Source organism: Geotrypetes seraphini, chromosome 7, assembly GCF_902459505.1.
Source record: "Geotrypetes seraphini chromosome 7, aGeoSer1.1, whole genome shotgun sequence".
Classification (NCBI taxonomy): Eukaryota; Metazoa; Chordata; class Amphibia; order Gymnophiona; family Dermophiidae; genus Geotrypetes; species Geotrypetes seraphini.
Genome location: NC_047090.1, coordinates 62,592,052 through 62,614,598, shown reverse-complemented (window position 1 = coordinate 62,614,598; position 22,547 = coordinate 62,592,052). Strand labels below are relative to the sequence as shown.

The 22,547-nt window shown below is 42.9% G+C and overlaps 1 protein-coding gene across 4 annotated transcripts in view; it reads right to left on the bottom strand.

The window, feature by feature from the left end:
* Positions 1-22,547, bottom strand: part of EFCAB6 (EF-hand calcium binding domain 6) — a 474,908-nt gene that overhangs the window by 303,072 nt on the left and 149,289 nt on the right. For all 4 annotated transcript variants that reach the window (XR_004540188.1, XM_033953069.1, XM_033953071.1 and 1 more), the window contains exons 10-11: positions 14,316-14,426; positions 9,015-9,126 (exon numbers count right to left, since the gene is read on the bottom strand). Coding sequence is in view for 3 of the 4 variants with exons in the window: in XM_033953069.1 (XP_033808960.1) it covers positions 9,015-9,126; positions 14,316-14,426 (223 nt within the window). In the remaining variant the exon portion in view is untranslated. The remainder of the gene's footprint in view (positions 1-9,014; positions 9,127-14,315; positions 14,427-22,547) is intronic.

Genomic DNA, 22,547 nt, shown 5'->3' with positions numbered 1-22,547 from the left:
TAATAGTTTGTAGAATAGTGTGAAGATTAGTTAATGAAGGGACTTTGAAATTGGAAAAAGTACTAGGCGGATAACGTTGGAGGGTGATGATAACCATGTCTGAATAGCCTTTGCGCTCTAAGGCTGTGCGCTCAACAACCATTCTGTATGACCAAAGCGCTCCAGATCCTCCAGTGTGATTGGGCCCTGTATGAGCAACCTCGGATGGCATGTACGAGCCTGTCTGAGACTCTTGGCTCTTCTGTAAATGGATGAGATCCACATACCATGCACGCCTAGGCCAGACTGGTGTCAAAACTACCAGCCCTGGGTGTAATGGCATAGCAAGGGTGAGAGGTGCATGGGGTGGTGGCTCCCCTCCTCCACCCTTTTCTCCACCCCTTTCACTGTACCTCTTTAACTTTCCTTTCACAAGCAGCATCACCAACTTGCTGCCTGCGCCGGATCAAAGGGAGAGCCGACGCTGGTGCGAACAGCAGGTTGGAGTTAGCAAAGAGCTAGAGAGAGTCCTAGCTTCAGAAGACTCTCTCCCCACGTCCATCATCTGCCCCTTCTCCCCACTTCCATCATCTGCCCCTTCTTCCCACTTCCATCATTTGCCCCTTCTTCCCACTTCCATCATTTGCCCCTTCTTCCCACTTCCATCATTTGCCCCTTCTCCCCACTTCCATCATCTGTCCTCTTCTCTCTCCCCACTTCCATCATCTGTCCTCTTCTCTCTCCCCACTTCCATCATTTGTCCCTTCTCCCCACTTCAATCATCTGCTCTCTTCTCTCTCCCCTCTGACTCAGCTTCCTGACTCAGCTTCCCCTGAGAGAGAAGAGAGTAGATGATGGAAGTGGGGAGAAGGGACAGATGATGGAAGTGAGGAGAAGGGACAGATGATGGAAGGAGGGGATAAATAAAAGGAGGGCACATAATGGGGGGAAAAGGATTGAGTTAGGGAAATACTGGAGGGGGTGAGGGAAAGAGGTGGCGAGCTTTAGGTAGACAGTAAAAAAGGAAATTGACAAAAGGGTAGTAAGAATATAATCTAGATGGATGCAGAAAATAAATTGAAAAGGAAAATGAGGGAAGAAAGGTATTGCAGAAGAGAGGTGTGGGAGAGGGAAGGAGAGGAGAGAGATGCCAGACCAATGGGGGTGAAAGGAGAGATGGAAGGGGGAGGCATACGGTTTCTGGAAGGGGCATAGAAGGAGAGAAGATGTCATATAGGGGCAGAGAGACGGCAGACAGTGGATGGAAGAAAGAGAGTAACAAGAAGATGAGGAAAGCAGAAACCAGAAACTAGAGAAGACAAAAGGTAGAACAAAAATTTTCTATTTATTTATTGCTTTAGGAGACATGGGTCACTGTTTCTGTGGTGTTGCATTGTATGCAGAGTCCAGCTTCTTGCTGGTTCAATTTAACCTTTGTCTATGTATTTCTATTTTATTCCCCCCTTTTACAAAACTGTGGAGCGATTTTTAGCACCAGCCGTGGTGCTAGCAGCTCAGATGCTCAGAATTCTATGAGCGTCAGAGCTGTTACCACCGTGGCTAAAATCCACACTACAGTTTTGTAAAAGGGGGAGGGATTAGTTTGTGATGACATATTCCATACTAGGCGAAGATGTTTTCTGTATTCTGTGTGTTCGAAAGACATGGTTTTCTGTTAGGATTGACGGTGTAGGATTGATCTGTACTAGTCTGGCTTGTTTAGTTTTACAATGGGTGTATTGATTTTGTACTGCTCACTGCAGTATGTAAGATGCTGCCTTTTCCTAGGTACTCATGTGTGACGTGTGGCTTGTTACTAAAAATCATGTTTTCGTACAGATGGAGGGGGGTGTCAACAAATGATGGGCCCCAGGTGTCACATATGCTAGGTACGCCACTGGCCCTTACCTAACCCATTGGTAGCTTTTCTCAGAAAAGGTAAATAAGCATGAGCACTCGGAAGTCCTTTTCCTTGGGGCTTCTCTAGCCTAAAAGGAACAGTGTCACATGTTCTAGGACTGGGCTTTGGTTGACTAGGTCTGGATTTTTGCTACATTCTTAGTGATTCTTGGTGGATAATTCATGGTGGATAATTCAAGGTCCCCAGGTTTTTCCCTTCCACAATATATATATAGGCTTAACATGTTTATTTGTAATGCCCTAGGCTCATAAGAACATAAGAATTGCTGCTGCTGGGTCAGACCAGTGGTCCATCGTGCCCAGCAGTCTGCTCTCGCGGCGGCCCCTAATTGAGACCAGTGCCCTAATTGAGATGAGCCCTACCTGTTTCTGCTTTGAGCAGGGAGACATGGGGACAAAAATTAATACTGCGGGATGGGGATGAAAAATGTACTTCACTACAGAGATGGAGCTGAAAAAGCACAGTTACTTACCGTAACAGGTGTTATCCAGGGACAGCAGGCAGATATTCTTGACTGATGGGTGACGGCACCGACAATTTTAGAGTGATTGCACTCTAAGAACTTTAGAAAGTTCTAGCTAGGCCGCACCGCGCGTGCGCGAGTGCCTTCCCGCCCGACAGAGGCGCACGGTCCCCAGTTAGGATAAGCCAGCTAAGAAGCCAACCCGGGGAGGTGGGAGGGACGCAAGAATATCTGCCTGCTGTCCCTGGATAACACCTGTTACGGTAAGTAACTGTGCTTTATCCCAGGACAAGCAGGCAGCATATTCTTGACTGATGGGTGACCTCCAAGCTAACAAAAAGAGGGATGGAGGGAAGGTTGGCCATTATGAAAATAAATTTTGTAAAACAGATTGGCCGAAGTGTCCATCCCGTCTGGAGAATGCATCCAGACAATAATGAGATGTAAAAGTATGAACTGAGGACCAAGTAGCAGCCTTGCAGATTTCCTCAATAGGAGTGGAACGGAGGAAAGCTACAGACGCTGCCATAGCTCTAATTTTGTGGCCCGTGACAGAACCTTCCAGTGTCAGGCCGGACTGAGCATAACAAAAAGAAACGCAAGCAGCAAGCCAATTGGACAGAGTGCGTTTAGATACAGGATGACCCAACTTGTTAGGATCAAATGACAAAAACAGTTGAGGAGATGATCTGTGAGGTTTGGTGCGATCAAGATAGTAAGCCAGAGCACGTTTACAATCCAAGGTATGCAAAGCCTGTTCACCTGGATGAGAATGAGGCTTTGGGAAAAAAACAGGTAGAACGATGGATTGGTTAAGATGAAATTCAGACACAACCTTAGGAAGGAACTTGGGATGTGTGCGGAGGACGACCTTATCATGGTGAAAAACAGTGAAAGGTGGATCCGCCACCAGTGCATGGAGCTCACTGACCCTCCTGGCAGAAGTGAGAGCTATTAAAAAGACCACTTTCCAAGTTAGAAATTTAAAATGCGTTGAGGCCAACGGCTCGAAAGGAGGCTTCATCAACGCAGAAAGAACCACATTCAGATCCCATAGAACAGGAGGGGCTTTAAGAGGTGGTTTCACATTGAAAAGGCCCTTCATGAACCTGGAAACTAAGGGATGAGCTGAGAGGGGTTTTCCATGAATCGGCTCATGAAAAGCTGCAATGGCACTAAGGTGGACCCTTATCGAAGAGGATTTAAGACCAGAGTCAGATAAGGACAATAAATAGTCCAACACCAGTCCCACTGCTGTAGATATGGGATTATGGTGATGTAACAGGCACCAGGAAGAAAACCGAGACCACTTTTGTTGGTAACATTGAAGAGTAGACGGTTTCCTGGAGGCATCAATAATAGAACGGACAGGCTGAGAAAGGAGAGCATGAGCTGGAGTCAGCCCGAGAGATACCAAGCTGTCAGCTGCAGAGACTGTAAGTTGGGATGAAGGAGTGTTTGCTGATGCTGTGTAAGCAATGAAGGAAACAGAGGAAGAGGTATGGGTTCCCTGGAACTGAGTTGAAGTAGAAGGGAAAACCAATGCTGTCTGGGCCACCGTGGAGCGATGAGAATCATGGTGGCTTGTTCCCTCTTGAGCTTGAATAAGGTGCGCAGCATGAGCGGAAGAGGAGGGAATGCATAAAGGAAGAGTTCCAGACGGTGAGGAGAGTAAAGCCTGGAGCAAAACAGGGGCAGTTGATGGTTGTGGGGAGCTGCAAAAAGATCCACTTGAGGAGTGCCCCATTGAGAGAAAATGAACTGGAGAGTCGAGGGGTCGAGAGTCCATTCGTGAGGTTGAAGGATTCTGCTGAGATTGTCTGCTAAGCAATTCTGTTCCCCCTGGATGTAGACTGCCTTCAGGAATAGGTGACGAGCAGTCGCCCAGGTCCAAATCCTTTGAGCTTCCTGACATAAGGGACGGGATCCCGTCCCTCCCTGTTTGTTGATGTATTACATTGCAACTTGATTGTCTGTGCAAATGAGAAGGACTTGAGGAAAAAGGAGATGTTGGAAAGCTTTGAGGGCGTAAAACATCGCTCTGAGTTCCAGGAAATTGATGTGGTGTTTCTTTTCCTGGGTGGTCCAAAATCCCTGAGTTTGGAACTCGTTCAAGTGAGCTCCCCATGCATAGGGGGAGGAATCCGTGGTGATGACCAGTTGATGAGGAGGTAGATGGAACAGTAGACCTCTGGATAGATTTGATGATTTCAACCACCAAAGAAGCGACTGTCGAAGAGACGAGGTCACAGATATGTGTCGTGAACAAGGATCCGTCGCTTGTGACCACTGAGTCGCTAGGGTCCATTGAGGAGTACGCAGGTGGAGACGTGCGAAGGGAGTGACATGTACTGTGGAGGCCATGTGTCCCAAGAGCACCATCATGTGATTCGCAGAGATGGAAGGTTGCTGGAACACCTGCTGACAGAGATGAAGGATGGTGTGAAGGCGGTTTGGAGGAAGAAAAGCCCTCATCTGAACAGTATCCAGAATGGCTCCAATGAATTGAAGTCGCTGAGTTGGAATGAGGTGCGACTTGGGTAGATTGATTTCGAACCCCAACAGTCGAAGGAAGTAAATGGTCTGATCGGTGACTTTGTGAACGGACTGAGGAGAAGGAGCCTTGATGAGCCAGTCGTCCAGGTAAGGGAAGACTTGAAAGTTGTGGGAGCGGAGATAAGCTGCGACCACAATCAGACATTTGGTGAATACCCTGGGCGAGGAGGCTAGGCCGAAGGGTAGCACCTTGTATTGGTAATGATGTTGATTGACAAGAAAGCGAAGATATTGTCTGGACATCAGATGAATTGGAATGTGAGTATACGCCTCCTTGAGATCGAGGGAACATAGCCAGTCTTCCTGAGAAAGAAGAGGGTATAGGGTGGCAAGAGATAACATCTTGAACTTCTCCTTGACCAGACATTTGTTGAGATCCCTGAGATCTAATATTGGTCTGAGATCTCCGGTCTTTTTGGGTACAAGAAAGTACCGGGAATAAAATCCCAGGCCTTGCTGGTCCAGAGGAACTGGTTCGATGGCATTGAGAAGAAGGAGGGATTGAACCTCCTGAGCGAGGAGGAGGGATTGAGCCTTGTTGGAAGCAGACTCTTTTGGCAGACTTACAGGTGGAGGAGTCTGAAAATTTAGGGAGTAGCCGTGGGCGATGATAGCAAGTACCCACTGGTCGGAGGTGATTGCTTCCCAGCGAGATAGAAAAATTTGTAGTCGACCTCCTATGGGCTGAGGTAGAGGACATGAGGGAGGAAGACTGGCAATGTCCTGGAGAAAGGAGTCAAAAGGGCTGCGTCGACTTAGGTTGAGTAGCCGGTTTGACAGTGGGCTGCTGTTGTTGACGAGCCTGTTGCTGCTGCTGACGCTGTCTGCGAGGTTGAGGAGGATGAGGCTGAGCCGGTCGAGCAGAAAACCTCCTTTGATATGAAGATTGTTGCCTGAATGGACGAGGGGGAGGAGGTTTCTTCCTGTTTTTCAACAAGGTGTCCCACCTAGTTTCATGGGGGGAAAGCTTTTGGGTGGTGGTATCCATGGACTCCCCAAACAGCTCATCCCCTAGGCAAGGCGCATTGGCAAGCCGGTCCTGATGGTTTACGTCCAGTTCTGAGGCCCGCAGCCATGCTAATCTTCTCATTGCTACAGAGATAGCAGTAGCACGAGACGTCAGTTCAAAAGTATCATAAATAGAACGGACCATAAACTTCCTGAGTTGCAAAAGACTAGAGGTACATTGCTGAAAAGCAGGAAGTTTACGGTCCGAAATATACTTTTGAAAAGAGGTTACCTGTTGAACGAGATGCTTCAGGTAAAATGAAAAATGGAATGCGTAATTATCTGAGCGGTTGGCCAGCATGGCATTTTGGTAAAGACGCTTTCCAAATTTGTCCATGGCCTTTCCTTCCCTGCCAGGAGGGACAGAGGCATACATACTGGCTCCTGCAGATTTCTTTAGGGTTGACTCTACCAACAGAGATTCATGGGGAAGTTGGTGTTTGTCAAATCCAGGGATTGGAATCACTTTATACAGAGATTACAGTTTTCTTGAGGCTCCTGGGATTGTCAAAGGAGTTTCAAGATTTTTATAAAAAGTTTCCCTCAAGATGTCATGGAGGGGTAACTTTAAAAACTCTTTAGGAGGTTGGTCAAAATCCAAGGCATCCAAAAATGCCTTGGATTTTTTAGAGTCAGACTCTAAAGGAATAGACAGAGTGTCTGACATCTCCTTTAAAAATTTAGTGAAGGAGGAGTGCTCTGGTTTAGCAGTAGTATCCTGCACCGATGGTTCCTCCTCATCAGATGTGTAATCCTCCTCGGTACCGAGGGGATCATCTGAATCGTCCCACAAGTCAGGGTCCCGTACCGATTGTAAATGGCCCTGGGAAAGTGGAGTCGATGTATTAGTATGTTTAGTCTTGCGTACCGATTTACCAGACCGAGTGGATACGGTACCTGGAGAATGTAGAACGGTACGAGGTTCAGAGAACAGTACCGGCTCCGACACCGTAGGAGTAGCACGCCGTTTTGGTTCTGCTGACAGAACAGGCATGGACAAAGATTTTTGCGGTGCCGAAACAGTCGATGACAATAAAAGAGGCTGTTCGACAGACGGCACCGACGGCTCAGTCGGTACCGACACTGGAAGGTTCGGAGACAATAGAGCCGGGAGCAACTGTTGGAGTTGCTGCTTAAGCTGGACCTGGAGGATAGAGGCAATGCGCTCATCCAACGTTGGTCCCGATGGCACCGGTACCGGTTTTTTCTTGCTCTGTACCTTCGGTGCCGCTCGACGCTCGGGAGAAGTCGATGCCGATGACGAGGCAGAGACTTCAATGGGAGCGGAGCGTTTACGGGGCCGGCGCTCAGTCTGCAGGACTTGGCTCACTGCATGCTCGACTGGCGGGCCTAGAACAGTAGGGGAAGGCTTCTTAGCCGGCTTACCTACAGGAGTCGACACCGACGATGGATCTGGCGGTGCCGAGGTAGTCGGAGTCGATTTGGAGGAAGTCGTCGACGTCGATACCGGTGCAACTTCCATAGCGGTACCGAAAAGGATCCGCTGCTGAATTTGTCGATTTTTTAAAGTTCTTTTTTGTAAAGAACTACAGCGGGTGCAGGTTTCAGCCCTATGGTCCGGACCCAGACACTGGAGGCACCACTTGTGTGGGTCGGAGAGGGAGTTAGGACGTGCACACCGCTGACACTTTTTGAAACCCGGTGACGGGGGCATGAAGGGAAATACTGCTGTAGCAAAATCGAAGCCCGAGGCTTCGATGGTGCCAACAGGCCCCGCCGGGTCAGATTCGACAAAAAAAATGAAAAAGAAAAATTTTTTTTTTTTTTTTTACACAAAAGGTAAATAAGAAGGAAGAAATAAAATTATGAAGAAAAAAAAAAAATACGCGCGAGCGGGAAGGCAAGTGAAATAGAAAAAAAAAACTTCCAACAGCCGTTGGAAACACGCGTCTTCTTAGCTCCGCGGAATTAAGAAAACTGGGGACCGCGCGCCTCTGTCGGGCGGGAAGGCACTCGCGCACGCGCGGTGCGGCCTAGCTAGAACTTTCTAAAGTTCTTAGAGTGCAATCACTCTAAAATTGTCCGTACCGGGGCTCCGTCGGTGCCGTCACCCATCAGTCAAGAATATGCTGCCTGCTTGTCCTGGGATAATGTGGGGACAGGGATGAATTTTTGTCTCCGCATTACTCTCTACTCTGCAGTATTATCATTAGGGATCAAGCTGCCCAATAAGGGCATGTAGTTAAGACTTTTTTCTTGAAGGCACTTAATTTTTCTCAGGCATTTTGCTCATAGTTTTTGTTCTGTTATATTGGAAGGTTTAACTCATGAAAAAAAATAATTTTAACTACTTTTTCCTTATGGTTTTTTTCCAATTCCCTTAATCCCCCTGCATTATTATTATTGTAATCTACTCCTATTGTTTTCCCTTGTGTTTTGGTGAAATCTGTTTTGTGATTATTATGTTTTATCTTCTCTTTTTCACCCTACTTATATTTTATTGTAAACTGCTTAAATTTTAAGATTGGTTGCATATTGGTGGTATGTTAAAATAATTTGAACTTGATCATCCAAGGCTGTAATAATGAATAATAAGAACATAAGAACATGCTGGGTCAGACCAGAGGTCCATCATGCCCAGCAGTCCACTCACGCAGCGGCCCAACAGGTCCAGGACCTGTATAGTAATCCTCTATCTATACCCTTCTATCCCCTTTTCCTTCAGGAAATCATCTAATCCCTTCTTGAACCCAAATACCATACTCTGTCCTATTATACCCTCTGGAAGTGAATTCCAGGTGTCCACCACCCTTTGGGTGAAGAAGAACTTCCTAGCATTGGTTCTGAATCTGTCCCCTCTTAATTTTTCCAAATGCCCTCTCCAGGGAACTTCTATTGAGCAGATGCAGAAGGCAGGGTACTATCCACATCTCCCATTTGACAACACAGAGCATGGGCATGATGTTAACAAGCTGGCTTAGTTGACATGTTTTTTGACATGCCCTTTTAAATTGCTTACTCTATTTTGCAAATTTTTGATACAAAAAAGACGCAAGCTATAAATATGTCTGTAACTCTATGTAGCAAATATGTGTTCTAAAATCAAAATAAATTCAAATAGCTTACATTATCAAGCATAAAAAATGCTTTCTTCAATGCAGGAATAGCTTCTTTGATGTGTTTGTGCAGCTTCTGAAGAATATGATCACTTGTAAAATCTACATTGACAATGTTTACTCTATAACAGAAACCAAAAATCAAAGCTTATTATATGTACATAACATTGCAAACATATAGACATGAGGCAATACACAGAAAGCCTTACACAAGCTCGAAAATATAAAATGGTGCCATTGGGCACCAATTTATGCAGGGGCTTCAAATTACTTACGAGTATTAAGCTGCAATAAGATTTTAATAAACATTGATCTGAGTTATACACATAGAGGGTTATTTTATAATGGGTTACCTATATCTGAAGGCTACATAGGCAACTATTTCTAGCCTATTAAAGAAATTATCAAACTGCATTAGGGCAATAACCTAGCATTATTTGCCCCTTAATGTGACTTAAAGGGTCTAGCTATGTCCCATCCGGGCTCTCTCTATACATGCACCTCCATTTCAAATATGTACTTATATGTTAAGTGGGTATTTGAAGAATAGCACTTAGGCACCATACTAGCACATAAGCATGTAAATGTTAGCATCTAAGTTACATAATTACCCTTTAAGGGCAAAATTCAATAAAATAGGTGCAACATATACATGTAACAGATCTGTTATACGTGTCTGCAACTTAGGGCCAAACATACGGTATGCACAAAACTTATTGTATTATATAAATTACACGCATAAGTGGGGGTCCCACCCATGCTCCATCCAGATACATAGTAACATAGTAGATGACAGCAGATAAAGACCCAAATGGTCTATCCAGTCTACTCAACCTGATTCAATCTAAAAATTTATTGGTTTTTTTTTTCTTCTTCTTCTTAGCTATTTCTGGGCAAGAATCCAAAGCTCTGCCCGGTACTTTTCTTAGGTTCCAACTACTGAAGTCTCCGTCAAAGCTCACTCCAGTCCATCTATACTGTCCCAGCCATTGAAGTCCTCCCCAGCCTATCCTCTACCAAACAGCCATATACAGACACAGACCATGCAAGTCTGCCCAGTATTGGCCTTAGTTCTTCTATATTTACTATTATTTTCTAATTCTAGATCCTCTGTGTTCATCCCATGCTTTTTTGAACTCCCATCACTTCATCTCTACCACCTCTCTCGGGAGCGCATTCCAGACATCCACCACCCTCTCCATAAAGAAGAATTTCCTTACATTGCTCTTTAGTCTACCATCCCTCAACCTCAAATTATGTCCTCTGGTTTTACCATTTTCCTTTCTCTGGAAAAGATTTTGTTCTATGTTAACACCTTTCAAGTATTTGAACGTCTGCATCATATCTTCCCTGTCCCTCCTTTCCTCTAAGGTATACATTTTCAGGATTTCCAGTCTCTCCTCATACGTCTTTTGGCGCAAACCTCTTATCATTTTTGTCGCCTTCCTCTGGACCGCTTCAAGCCTTTTTGTGTCCTTCGCCAGATACGGTCTCAAAAACTGAACACAATACTCCAAGTGGGGTCTCACCAAAGACCTGTACAGGAGCATCAACACCTTTGTTCTTCTACTGGTTACGCCTCTCTTTATACAGCCCAGCATCCTTCTGGCAGAAACTATCGCCTTGTCACACTGCTTTTTTACCTTTAGATCTTCGGACACTTTCACCCCAAGGTCCTTCTCCCCATCTGTGCATATCAGCCTCTTACCTTCCAATATAAATGGCTCCTTCCAATTATTAATCCCCAAATGCATTACTCTGCATTTCTTTGCATTGAATTTTAGTTGCCAGACATTAGACCAGATTTCACCCATGTATATGCTACTATCAAATGCGTGCTATGTAAAATATGTGCATTTGCCACTTAAAGTTAGACTGTGAGAATGCATGTAAATACCAATATTCTAATCCTTTATGACTAGCATAACAGCTAAGACCTATTTTGTAAATGTATACTATAAATAAGTGAAACATTAAATACCTTTACACAAATGGAAAAAAGTGACAACATCTGGAAAATAGTGTATATAATGTATGGGAAATATGGATCTAGATGCTGTGATGGAATGATTTGAATTTAGTGGAGGTTTCATAATCAAAATATACAAGGTTATACCAGGCTAAATGAAATCTGACAGGGCGGGCCTTCGAGACTCATATGCCTTTCTACTAGAAAGAAGATTATTAAGGTAAGAACCTAATATTCCCTTTGTTACAAAAGGGGTAGTGCATAGGTATCTGAGACCCCAAGTACCTCAGGATAAAGCCCAGCTGATGACCTACATTCCTTCCCCATATAAGCCTATTTTTTCCCAAGTCCACAAAGGGAAGTGTGAGGAGACTCATAAGGGAGAACCCCTGACTGGTAGGAAACAGTCCTTTTTCCAGACTAAGCCCCTGGAAGTATTTTCCAGGGGACAGGAAAGAAAGGGATACATTTGGCTAAAGAACCAGGCAGCAGCAAAAGACATACACCTGACACATTCCTTATGAGAGAAAAGCTTTGTCAGCAGGTTTCACGCTCCATCCAGAAAGGGGAACATAAAAGTCTAGGTAAGGGTTTCCAGGAGGAGGAATTAGAGGACACCAGCAGATCCTCAGGTAGAAATGCCTGGAGAGGAAGATGATTACGTGAGGTTCCTCCCTGAACAGGTTTCTCCTACTGGGATTGAAATGGAATGGGAATGCAGTGCTCCAAATGAAGAAGGGATCAAGATGCCAATGGACACTTTCTGGAGTGGAGACAGGGCGGGATTAATTCATCAAGGGCCCCTAGGCTCGTGAAGTAGAAAAACAGTTAAAAAAATTTTTAAAACAGTCAGCTAGTAAAAAAAAAATTTTTAAATCCTCTGCCGGGTACGAAGGGCCAATGCAACGCAAGATTGTCTGTGCATGCTCAAGGATCGCTCTCCAGCGATCTGTGTGGTTGGTGGGGGGTGTGCCAACCATCGTCCCCATTTGCATGTAGGCCTTTAGTGAATTTGTCAGCCTGCATGCAAATGCTCATGGATCAGGCACGGAGAGACAGGTTAGTGAATCTAGAACATAGTCTGTTAACTGAGGAACTCTTAGGTGCATGCTAATTGATTAGCGTGGGGTTAATGCAGAGGCTACAAAATAGGAGGCAATAGGGGTTCACGCAGTAAAGTTTTTTAATGGCCATGTGCTAATGGCAAAATTAGCACATGGCCATTAATTCAGGAAATGGGAAAATCAGCTATTTTCCAGCCAATGCAAAGGTGGCCATAGCGTGCAAGATAGACCTGCATAAGGGGAACACTGAGGCCACTTTGGTCATGCCTAAGGTGACCATACATCCCGTTTTGAATGGGACCGTCCAGTTTTTGGATCCCGTCCCGTTGTCCCCACACACAGCTTCAGGACACTGAAATGTCCCATTTTCAGGGATAGCATCCCGAAGCTGTGCGCGGGGACAACGGGACAGGCGATCGCTTCCTGTCCCTCCCTGCTGTGCAAAAAAAAAAAAAAAAAAAGCCCCTTCCAGCGCCCGATTTAAACACTCCCTGGTCCACCGCCACCACTTTTCTCCTTACCTCCCTGTTGCTAATTGTCGCCCAGAAGCCTTCTTCCCGACATCAATTCTGACGTCGGATAGGACATTCCGGGCCAGCCAATCGCTGCCTGGATGGCCCAGAACGTCCTCTCCGATGTCAGAAATGACGTCGGGAAGAAGGCTTCTGGGTGGCGATTAGTAGCAGGATGATAAGGAGAGCAGCAGCAGCGGCGGCCAGGGGAGGGGAAAGGAAGGAGGGAGGCTCTTTTTGCGCAGCAAGGAGGGAAGGAGGTGGGCAGGCAAGCTGGTTGGCTTTGGTGCGGCAGGAGGGAGAGAAGTAAGTAGACAGGCAGGCTGGCTTCGGGAGGCTGGGTGGGACAAAGCCTGGAAGGCAATGAGGGGGACATGGGTAGGAGGCACTGGGGGCACTAAGAACATAGGAAGGAGGCACTAGGGGCACTAAGGACATGGGAAGGGGCACTAAGGACATAGGAAGGAGGCACTGGGGGCACTAAGGACATGGGAAGGAGGCACTGAGGGCACTAAGGACACTAAGGACACAGGAAGAGGCACTAAGGACATAGGAAGGAGGCACTGGGGGCACTAAGGACATGGGAAGGGGCACTAAGGACACAGGATGGGACACTAAGTACATAGGAAGGAGGCACTGGGGGCACTAAGGACATAGGAAGGAGGCACTGAGGGCACTACGGACACAGGAAGGGGCACTAAGGACATAGAAAGGAGGCACTGGGGGCATTAAGGACATGGGAGGGGGCACTAAGAACATAGGAAGGAGGCACTAGGAGCACTAAGGACACAGGAAGGGGCACTAAGGACATAGGAAGGAGGCACTGGGGGCACTAAGAACACTAAGGAAGGAAGGAGAGAAGAGAAAGGGACAATTGTTGGGCCTGAGTGCAGAAAGAAAGAAATTAAAGAAAGAATACACAGTCAGAAGAAAACGCAACCACAGACTCATGATATCACCAGACAGCAAAGGTAGGAAAAATGATTTTATTTTCAAGTTAGTGATCAAAATGTGTCAGTTTTGATAATTTATATCTGCTGTCTATATTTTACACTATATTTGTCTATTTTTCTATAGTTACTGAGGTGCCATTGCATATTTTAAAGTCATCTGCCATGACATCTTTTAAATTCCCCCAAATATAAATGATAATTAACATTTTCTCTGTGTATAGTGTGCTTTGTAGTTTTGTTTTGTTTTTATTTTATGGTTACCATTAGGAATTAATAAGATATTATGTGTACATGAAAAATGAATGGAAGAAAATGGGAGCGGGATTGGGGGCAGGGCTAGGGTGGGATTGGGGGCATGACTGACAATTAATAGATGTCTCCTTTTGATGAGAAAATTAAATGGTCACGTTAGTCATGCCTTTAGTAAAAGGACCCCTCAATCTGCAAAGAAGTAGACAGACTAGCAGCTACCAGAAACCCAACCCAGCCAGACTACCTGAATGACTTCCTAAAAATCACTTTTTTAAATCTTTTTCACTGGAGATCTGTCTTAATCATAGAGCTGTATGCTGTTTGGCTGATTTCAGTTTTCTTTTTTTTTTTTAAATACCTTTTGCACTTTAGCAAAGCAATTTTTTTTCTGAAACAGCAAAGAATCAATTTCCATCTCCTAATGTGTCTGAAAGATAATCAATAGAATACAATCTTGGAATGTCTTAAGATTGTTTTTTAAAAAAATTGTATTTATAAGATTATCATATAAATTCTAAGTCACATTTAGATGAAAATGAATATAAAACAAATTCTACATACTTGGGGCTTGGTTTTATGGAGACTGTTTGATCATCTTCTAATAGCACAGGGTCCTGACATTTCTTTAAAAGTTCTTCCCAAGCAATTTTACCAGTGGTTTTAAATCCAAGTCTATGGCATAAACAAATGTTTAGATTTGATGAGGATATTATTTCTATGACTTAAGCTTTTTTTAAACAAATGATAGGATCAGAATTTTGCTTCAGTTCAAAAATGCTCTTGTGAATCTGAAACAGCAATAGTCACATTATACTAAGAGACAATAAAACTCACTAGAGATTTTTTGCTTCATTGCTCATACTATACATCCCTGTTAGACCTCTTCTGCATCCTCCATTCACTGCAAGATATCCAAAACATGTACTAAAACAGTTTTTCTATAGCACACTAACTGCAAAATTAACATATTTGTTTTTAAAGGTCCTTCTTTTTAGGATTTTGTAGGCATTATTAGTGCAAGAAACTTAAAAAAGGTCTTAAAAACAAATGAACTAATTTTGCAATTAGTATGTCTTAGTACAAATATACTTAGTAAACCAACTAATATACAGTATAACAGAATGGTTACAAAAAAAAAAACTTCCCCATCCCACAGATCTAAATCACAACACAATTACAGAAGAAGCGTTACCTAGCATAAATACATAATTTATTATATCACATTCAACTTTGTTTATTACCACTACATTTATCCAGAATGAATCCACTCTCTTATCCCAATAATAATAAAACTTAGGGCTCCTTTTACTAAGCTGCGCTAGCGGTTTTAGCATGCGCTTAGCGTAAGCTGCAATGCCGCACGCACTAGACGCTAACGCCTCCATTGAGCTGGCGTTAGTTTTTGGCGGGGTTACATAGAAACATAGAGTATGACAGCAGAAAAGAGTCGACGGCCCAACAAGTCTGCCCACTCAAGAATCCTCCCTCCTTCGAGAATCCATCTTTTAAGCATTCCTCTGGAGCGACCCCACCTGTCTATCCCATCGTCCCTTGAAGTTGAGCGTGGTACTGGCCTACCTGATGTGGAAGACCATTCCATCGATCAATTACCCTTTCAGTGAAGAAGTATTTCCTGGTGTTCCATGAAATTTTCCCCCCCCTGAGTTTTAGCGGATGCCCTCTTGTCGCTGATGTATTTGAATGTTTCTATCATGTTCTCCCTTTCTGCGCTCTTCGAGAGAATATAAGCGCAGCCTGCTCAAACGTTCTTCATATGGGAGATTTTTAAGTCCTGAGACCATCCTAGTGGCCATTCGCTGAATCGACTCCATTCTCTTCACATCCTTTTGATAATGTGGCCTCCAAAAGTGAACACAGTACTCCAGGTGAGGTCTCACCATGGATCTGTACAATGGCAGTATAGCTTCAGGCTTTCGGCTGATAAAGTTCCTTCTGATGCAGCCCAGCATTTGTCTAGCTTTTGCTAAAGCTTTCTTCACCTGATTGGCAGCTTTCATATCTTCCCGGATGATTACTCCCAAGTCCCGTTCTGCTACAGTTCTGGTTAGGTTTTCACCATTCAGGGTGTATGTTCTGCATGGATTTCTACTATCAAGGTGCATTACCTTACATTTTTTGGCATTAAAATTTAGTTACCAAGTACTGGACCATTGTTCTAGTAAAAGTGGGTCCTGCTCCATAGTGCCGGGCGTGGTTGCGCTATCAGGCTCTGCTGCGCTGCCCACAACGTTGCATAGTTTAACGTCATCGGCGAATAATGTAATTTTACCTCGAAGTCCCTGAGGCAGGTCCCTTACAAAGATATTGCATAGTATCGGGCTCAAGACCGAGCCCTGCGGTACTCCACTGGTCACTTCCGACGTTTTTGAGGGAATACCGTTTACCATTACCCTTTGAAGTTTACCACTAAGCCAGTCTTCTACCCATACAGTCAGTGTTTCTCCTAGGCCCATCGCATTCATCTTGTTCAATAACCTACAGTGTGGGATGTAGGAATGCCCCACAATAAACACACACATGCAATCTTAGAGTCAGGAGGAGACGCTTCAAATGAATGGTCTCTCCCTCTTTTTATTGAGAATCATATCTCCATTAATTACTTAGTTAATGCTCTACAAGGTTATAATTTCATAATGCCTTTACAGTGAGGATTAAACCATTGTTTATCTATATCATGTGTCTCAAAGCTACTATCTCACGTGACATATGAATACATAATAACAGTTATACTAAAGTGATTCCTAATGTGTACCTTTCTGATATGTCTCAAATCTTACTATGGCATGTGACAGTCCAAAGGTTATAATGCATGCTTCTTAAGCTCTCTTGATTAGCCTTGCTCAGGCAAAGTCTGATTGTTGCCCATATAAGGGATGCTTAAACAAGATAAGAGAAAAAGGGTAAATGTATGGTCAGGTTAATATATGGCCAGAGTCAGGGATGCCTCAGCCTTCTGAAATGAGAAACAGGGCCTCAGAACCAAACCCAGGCCTAGATCCACACACAGGCACAGATCTGCACACAGGGCCTAGGTCGGTGTGCCGACCTGGCTTGCGTTCAGAACCGCCTGCGTGCGGACCCCGCCAGTGTTCTGATGCTCTGGATCAGAACTTATCAGATCTCCATCCCTACATTTCCCCTTACTTAACTATATTTAAGGGCTGAAAGAGGTGAGGCAAATCTGCTTGGGAGAATTTGGATAGCGACCATAAAGTGGACTTATGGGCAAGTTAAACAAGGCAGACAGGCATTGCAGAAAACAACAGAGGGCAATCAAGAGATCTAATTCAAAGAGGATATTTTACAGAATAACCTGGATCCACCGGCCAGCACTGTGGTGAGTTATCGTGTTCTTGATTTAAAAAGCTAAGTGTTTTTCTTAGCTAAAGCACAAGCTAATTGTGATAAGGTTTTTTGATTAAATAATGCTAACCCAGGTACACCAACTAAAGAGACTATCAAAGAGATAATTTCAGCTTTTGAGAGCAAGTTAACATTGCTATCGTATTGATCAGTTAAAGCATAGCTATCAGAGCATTTTGCTCTAGCAATCCTGTGATTAATCAATTGCTGTTTGTGTACCAATGCTGGGACCAATCTACTTAAGCAGCATTGGGTATTGTGTGTTAAATTAGCAGAGATGTCCTGCAGTCAGGACAAGGTGTGCATTAATATATGAAATATTTACAAAATGCGAACAGTTCCATAACTACAATTCTTACCCTAGCACATGACAGATTTTTATGATTTGCTACCATGGGGGATAAATGGTCATGGCATCCCAGGGTAATTTTATGACTACGTTTCCCCATGATGTAAACCTAGTACAGGATACTTCAGCTTCAGTCATAAAATTAGTTAATGGGGAAATCTTTCTTATTCCCCTTGGTGCTAACTTAATCATTTCCATATAGTGCCTTTGGAAGCTGCAAAATCTAATGTGTTGGTAGTAGTGTTTTTGTTATTATATGCACATTTCAAATATAACGACACAATCAAAAGTGTGAGTCCCTATAACTTCCTAAGCCAGTCGGAGGGGTCTGGCATTAATTAAAGTTCCCTAGTAGATATGTGATGCATAGCAAAAAAATCCCTAAACGTCCCTAAAAATAAGAGAACCTCAAGATTACTTTCCTTATATCCAGAAGTGCCGGGCATAGTAACCTAGAATTAAATGCATTAAGATGGAGAAGAAATGCCCAGAGCAAACCCTAAAAAGCCTAAATATATGCATAATAGGTACAATTAACTCATGTGAAGGTGATACAAACAATGAATATACACAAGACATATTTTGTCTTTTTAGAGTGTGGTGCAAGGGCCAAGTTCTCAAATTAAATGTAACTCGTAAAAAGAACTTGTGATGTGTCAGCAAATACTCAAAATTTAAATCACTGCCACCTGTGGGACAGGCCTATTACCTGCGACAGGTGTTACATTACATAAAAATATGGAATAAACAAATAGTTCTTTTCTGAGAACAATGCATGATACAATACTAAAGAAAATTCAACAGATAACAAAATATCAGAACAAAATATCAGATTCTATTAGATTCTGAAGATCTGCAGTGCTACTATAAATAGTTTGCATGGTGAGGGTGTATATATTTTGCAGAAAGTTAATAAACCATAGGACAAGTTTGTTAAATTAAAAAAGGAAAAAGCACAACAGTTACATACTTAATGGGAAAATTATCAGTCTTTTTCCAAGGTGAGAATGGCTGGGTTACTCAAGCTTTTAAGGTGTCCCCAAGTTACAGGATCAGTCTTAGAATAACGCTTTCTTTTCCGAGAAAGGAAGCTTTTAATGTGTGCCCAAGTCACAGGATCAGTCTTAGAATAAGCTTTCTTTTCTCAGTCGTCTGGCTGTGGTATGGGACTTTGTTGTGGTTTCCTTAAGATGGAATCGAAATCAGGAATGGGGTTCTGCATGAATTGATTCCACGACATTATCCTCTGTGGTTCTTGCACTGGTGTCTGCAGCTGCTTGCTTTTCTGCTGTAGGGGCAGCTCGATTTTCTTCCGTAGTTTCTGTTCATGCAGGCCAGACGTTTCTGCTTGGCACCCAAACTGAACCTGTAGGAGTTGAGACACCGGCATAACCTCTTCTCCAGGTTATGAAGGAAGCAGGTGCATGCCAGACAGGATTAGGAGACAGTACACTGAAAGATAGTTCAAATGGTTAATAGTGAACAAAATAGTGAACAAAGACATTTGAACCTGTCGCAAATTAGGAACGGCATATTTCACTGGTTTCGGTTTTAATAAAGAAGATGTTAATGTACGGTTTGCTGTGCTAAATATGACTTGTCCTGTAGAATCTTAAGGCAAACCGAGAATAAACTGGATATCTCACTGTTGGCAAAACTCAGAAAAAGCATTGGAAGAATATGCAGAGCCATTGTCTGCTTTTTAAAGTTCTTGGCTTTCCCATAATAGCAATACATTGTAACATATCATTAATTACTTGATTCGTTGTTTCTCCTGTTTGTGACGTTACCCAAAGATAACCAGAATAGGTGTCAATAGTAATGGGCAGATATTTCCATTTCCCAAAAGGGGGATATTGCATGACATCTATTTTCCACACTTAATTTACTGTAAATCTCCTGGTTTTTACCGTACTCAGCAGCAGAATGCAGCTGTGAGCATATGGGAGCAGGATTGAACTAGTGTTGTAACTTGATTTAAAGGAATTTTTAACATTTTCACCAGAGCTTTGGCATTTTTGTGAAAGAATGCATGCCTCTATGGAAGGGGTAAGAATAACAGCGGCTACTTCTGATCGCTGAGTGGATTGTTGTAGGGGAGTAAAAAAGAACCGAGAAGCATTTTCTTGGGTCCAGAGCACGACTCCGCGTGTCTTGCTGCCATCTGTATAGACAGTGAGCGTGTCAATTATAGGTGTTAAGCTTAGTGCAGAATGAAATTCCAAAATGTTTTCTGCCACTAGAATTAAGCGTCGATCTGTAGGATAATGAGGACAAATATGACCAATGTAATTTATTAATGCAATTTGCAATACCTCATTATATTAAAAAAGAAATTCCCATTGCTCTTATGAAAGGGAACGGTGATAGATATCAAATCAAATCCCATAATGTTGAATGCTCTATTTTGTGCCTTACAAATCAGTGAACTATACATGTATTGAGGAGAACTGATATTCTTAGGGGGTGTATGTAGTTAATATATCCATTCCACTATATATAAACGATTATCTGGTGTTAACTGGCCTAAAACTGCACCAGATTGGTGTTTCTATGAAAGGATTAATAAAGAAAGTGCTATAGAATCTTGAATCCTATTAACCCATTGCGTTAATAATAGCTGGTTAATAATCACTATCACCTTTTGAATGTCTGGTGTTATATAGATCAAATCAAAAAATTGTTTGCCTTAATTAAGTTTTAAAGTAATAATGACAAGAGCTGCAAATGATTGCAGTAATTTGTGACCGCTTTTGAATTTTATTTCAGGTGCAATGCACAATCCATAATGTTTTAAATGTATGGTCAATTCAGAACTCCATTCAGTTTTAATTGTCAGAGCTACTTATTAAGATATTTGCTTTATCATCTGGATGTAGAGGAATGGTAAAAAAAAAAACAATGTTTAAGGTCTATTACCAAAACCTCCCTTTTTATCGGAATTATATTAGGTTTGGAGTGCCACACTGTAAAGGACCAATAGGTTGAATGCACTGATTAACTTTCCTAAGATCATGCAGCAATCTCCATTTACCGGATTTTTTCTTGATTACAAACACTGGAGAGTTCCAGAAGCCAGCATTTTTCTGTATGAATCAGTAATTCGTTCTTCCATCAAATTACCAAAGTACAATTAATATCCTACTTTTAATTTGTGACCACTAGATGAGGAGGCTATTAATTCTTGTAATAACATGACTCAAAAATAGCTTACCTTAATTGCAACTAACTGGGGTTCCATATCAGGGCAGAAGTCATTCAGTGACGTAATCACTTACCCACTTTTTTCTGTAATAAACTTAGATTTTGCAAGTTGATTAATATGTAAACATTAATATTACCGTAGCAGGTTCCATCTTAAAGAGATTATCTGTCAAAAAGTTTAAATTCACCTCTGAGTGAGTCCTGCCATTCAGTGAATGATTGTCTTACCCAGAGTGGGCAAATGCTATGGAAGGACACATCCTGCATATCTAATTTTGGACAAACCTAGATAACATCAAAGGTATCAGTACTGAAGAGTTGCAAACAAAAGAACCTGGGCTGTAGTCTGTCAACAAACGTGATAAGATGTGCAAAGGTCAGTTTAGGGAAGAAATGACTCTAGTCACAGTGTCAGTGAATTTAGAATTTTAACAGTGACTTCAATTTATGAGGGATAATTAGTACCCCACATCGTAGTCACCAGTATTTCAACTAATTTACAAAAATATAACTTATTGTTGTTATTTTCGGAACCAAGTCTCAACTTTACAAATATAAGAGGTTATAAAGATAAGATTTTAAAGTCCCCATTCTCTCTCTAGAGCTTTTGACCAACTTGCTAATTTCTCCTCTGACCCATCTTATCAGTAACACACACAAGAGAAGAAAAAAAACCTCTCAGGCATGCAAGAAAAACACACCTTCTTACTGGCAAACAGTCCTATTTTTCTCACTCACAGATGCAGTCTCTTCTCACACACAGAAGCAGTCTCTTCTCACACACAGTAGCAGTCTTTTCTCACACAAGCAGTCTCTATATCCACTCTGTATTTTAATAGTTCTCGGTTCTATTAAACTAATTCCTGTGCCTACAACAAGTATCAGGCGGTCTTCCTAACCTGTTTATAAGTTCAGCTTTCTGTTTGATGCTTGCATAACTTTTAACTGGTGTTCCAGAAGCTAACTGGTCTGGGGTATAAAATCCTCCAGACTGTAAAGCTCTCCGTTGAGCCTCCTTATTATTTTCACTATCCCATATAACATATTGACCCGTAGTTAATACCATGCGCATAACGTCTGGTATGAAAGTATGCGCTCCAGCCATAGATTCAAAGAACCTGGCTGTGAAATTACTTCTTAAACCTGTCTTTGAGATATATTGCGCTAATGTTTCAGCCTTTTTTTCCTGTAAAAGAGCTGGGGATACCTGTGCTAGAGGTATGATTTTTGGATATGTGTTCTGACTTGAATAGTCAGGTGAGGGAACGGTTAATAAAACCATTGTGAGCCTGGATTGCGTCTCAGTCCCTACCAAATCCAAGCCACGCTCATACTGAGGCCATACCCATATGGCTGCCGAGGCCAGAGGCTCAGCATACAAAACTTTCCCGACTCTAAGCCAATCTTCTAATGTAAATAATCCCTTGTCTGAATACTGGGAGCAGTGCTCTCCTATCTCTTGTACTAAACAGTTTAACTGTGAATCAGAGGCCTCTCTATCTGTATGTCTCAGAATATTCTTCAATTCTGTCACATGAGCACGCTGTAAATCTGACAGGGAATTGCCCATACTTACTCGAAGGGATCCCGGAGGATGAGGTGCACCAAGTCTAATCGTCAGACGGAGCAAGCAGGGCGAGGGTTTGCGAAGGTCCCTGTGTTCGGGCGCCACTTGTAGGAATGCCCCACAATAAACACACATGCAATCTTAGAGTCAGGAGGAGACGCTTCAAATGAATGGTCTCTCCCTCTTTTTATTGAGAATCATATCTCCATTAATTACTTAGTTAATGCTCTACAAGGTTATAATTTCATAATGCCTTTACAGTGAGGATTAAACCATTGTTTATCTATAT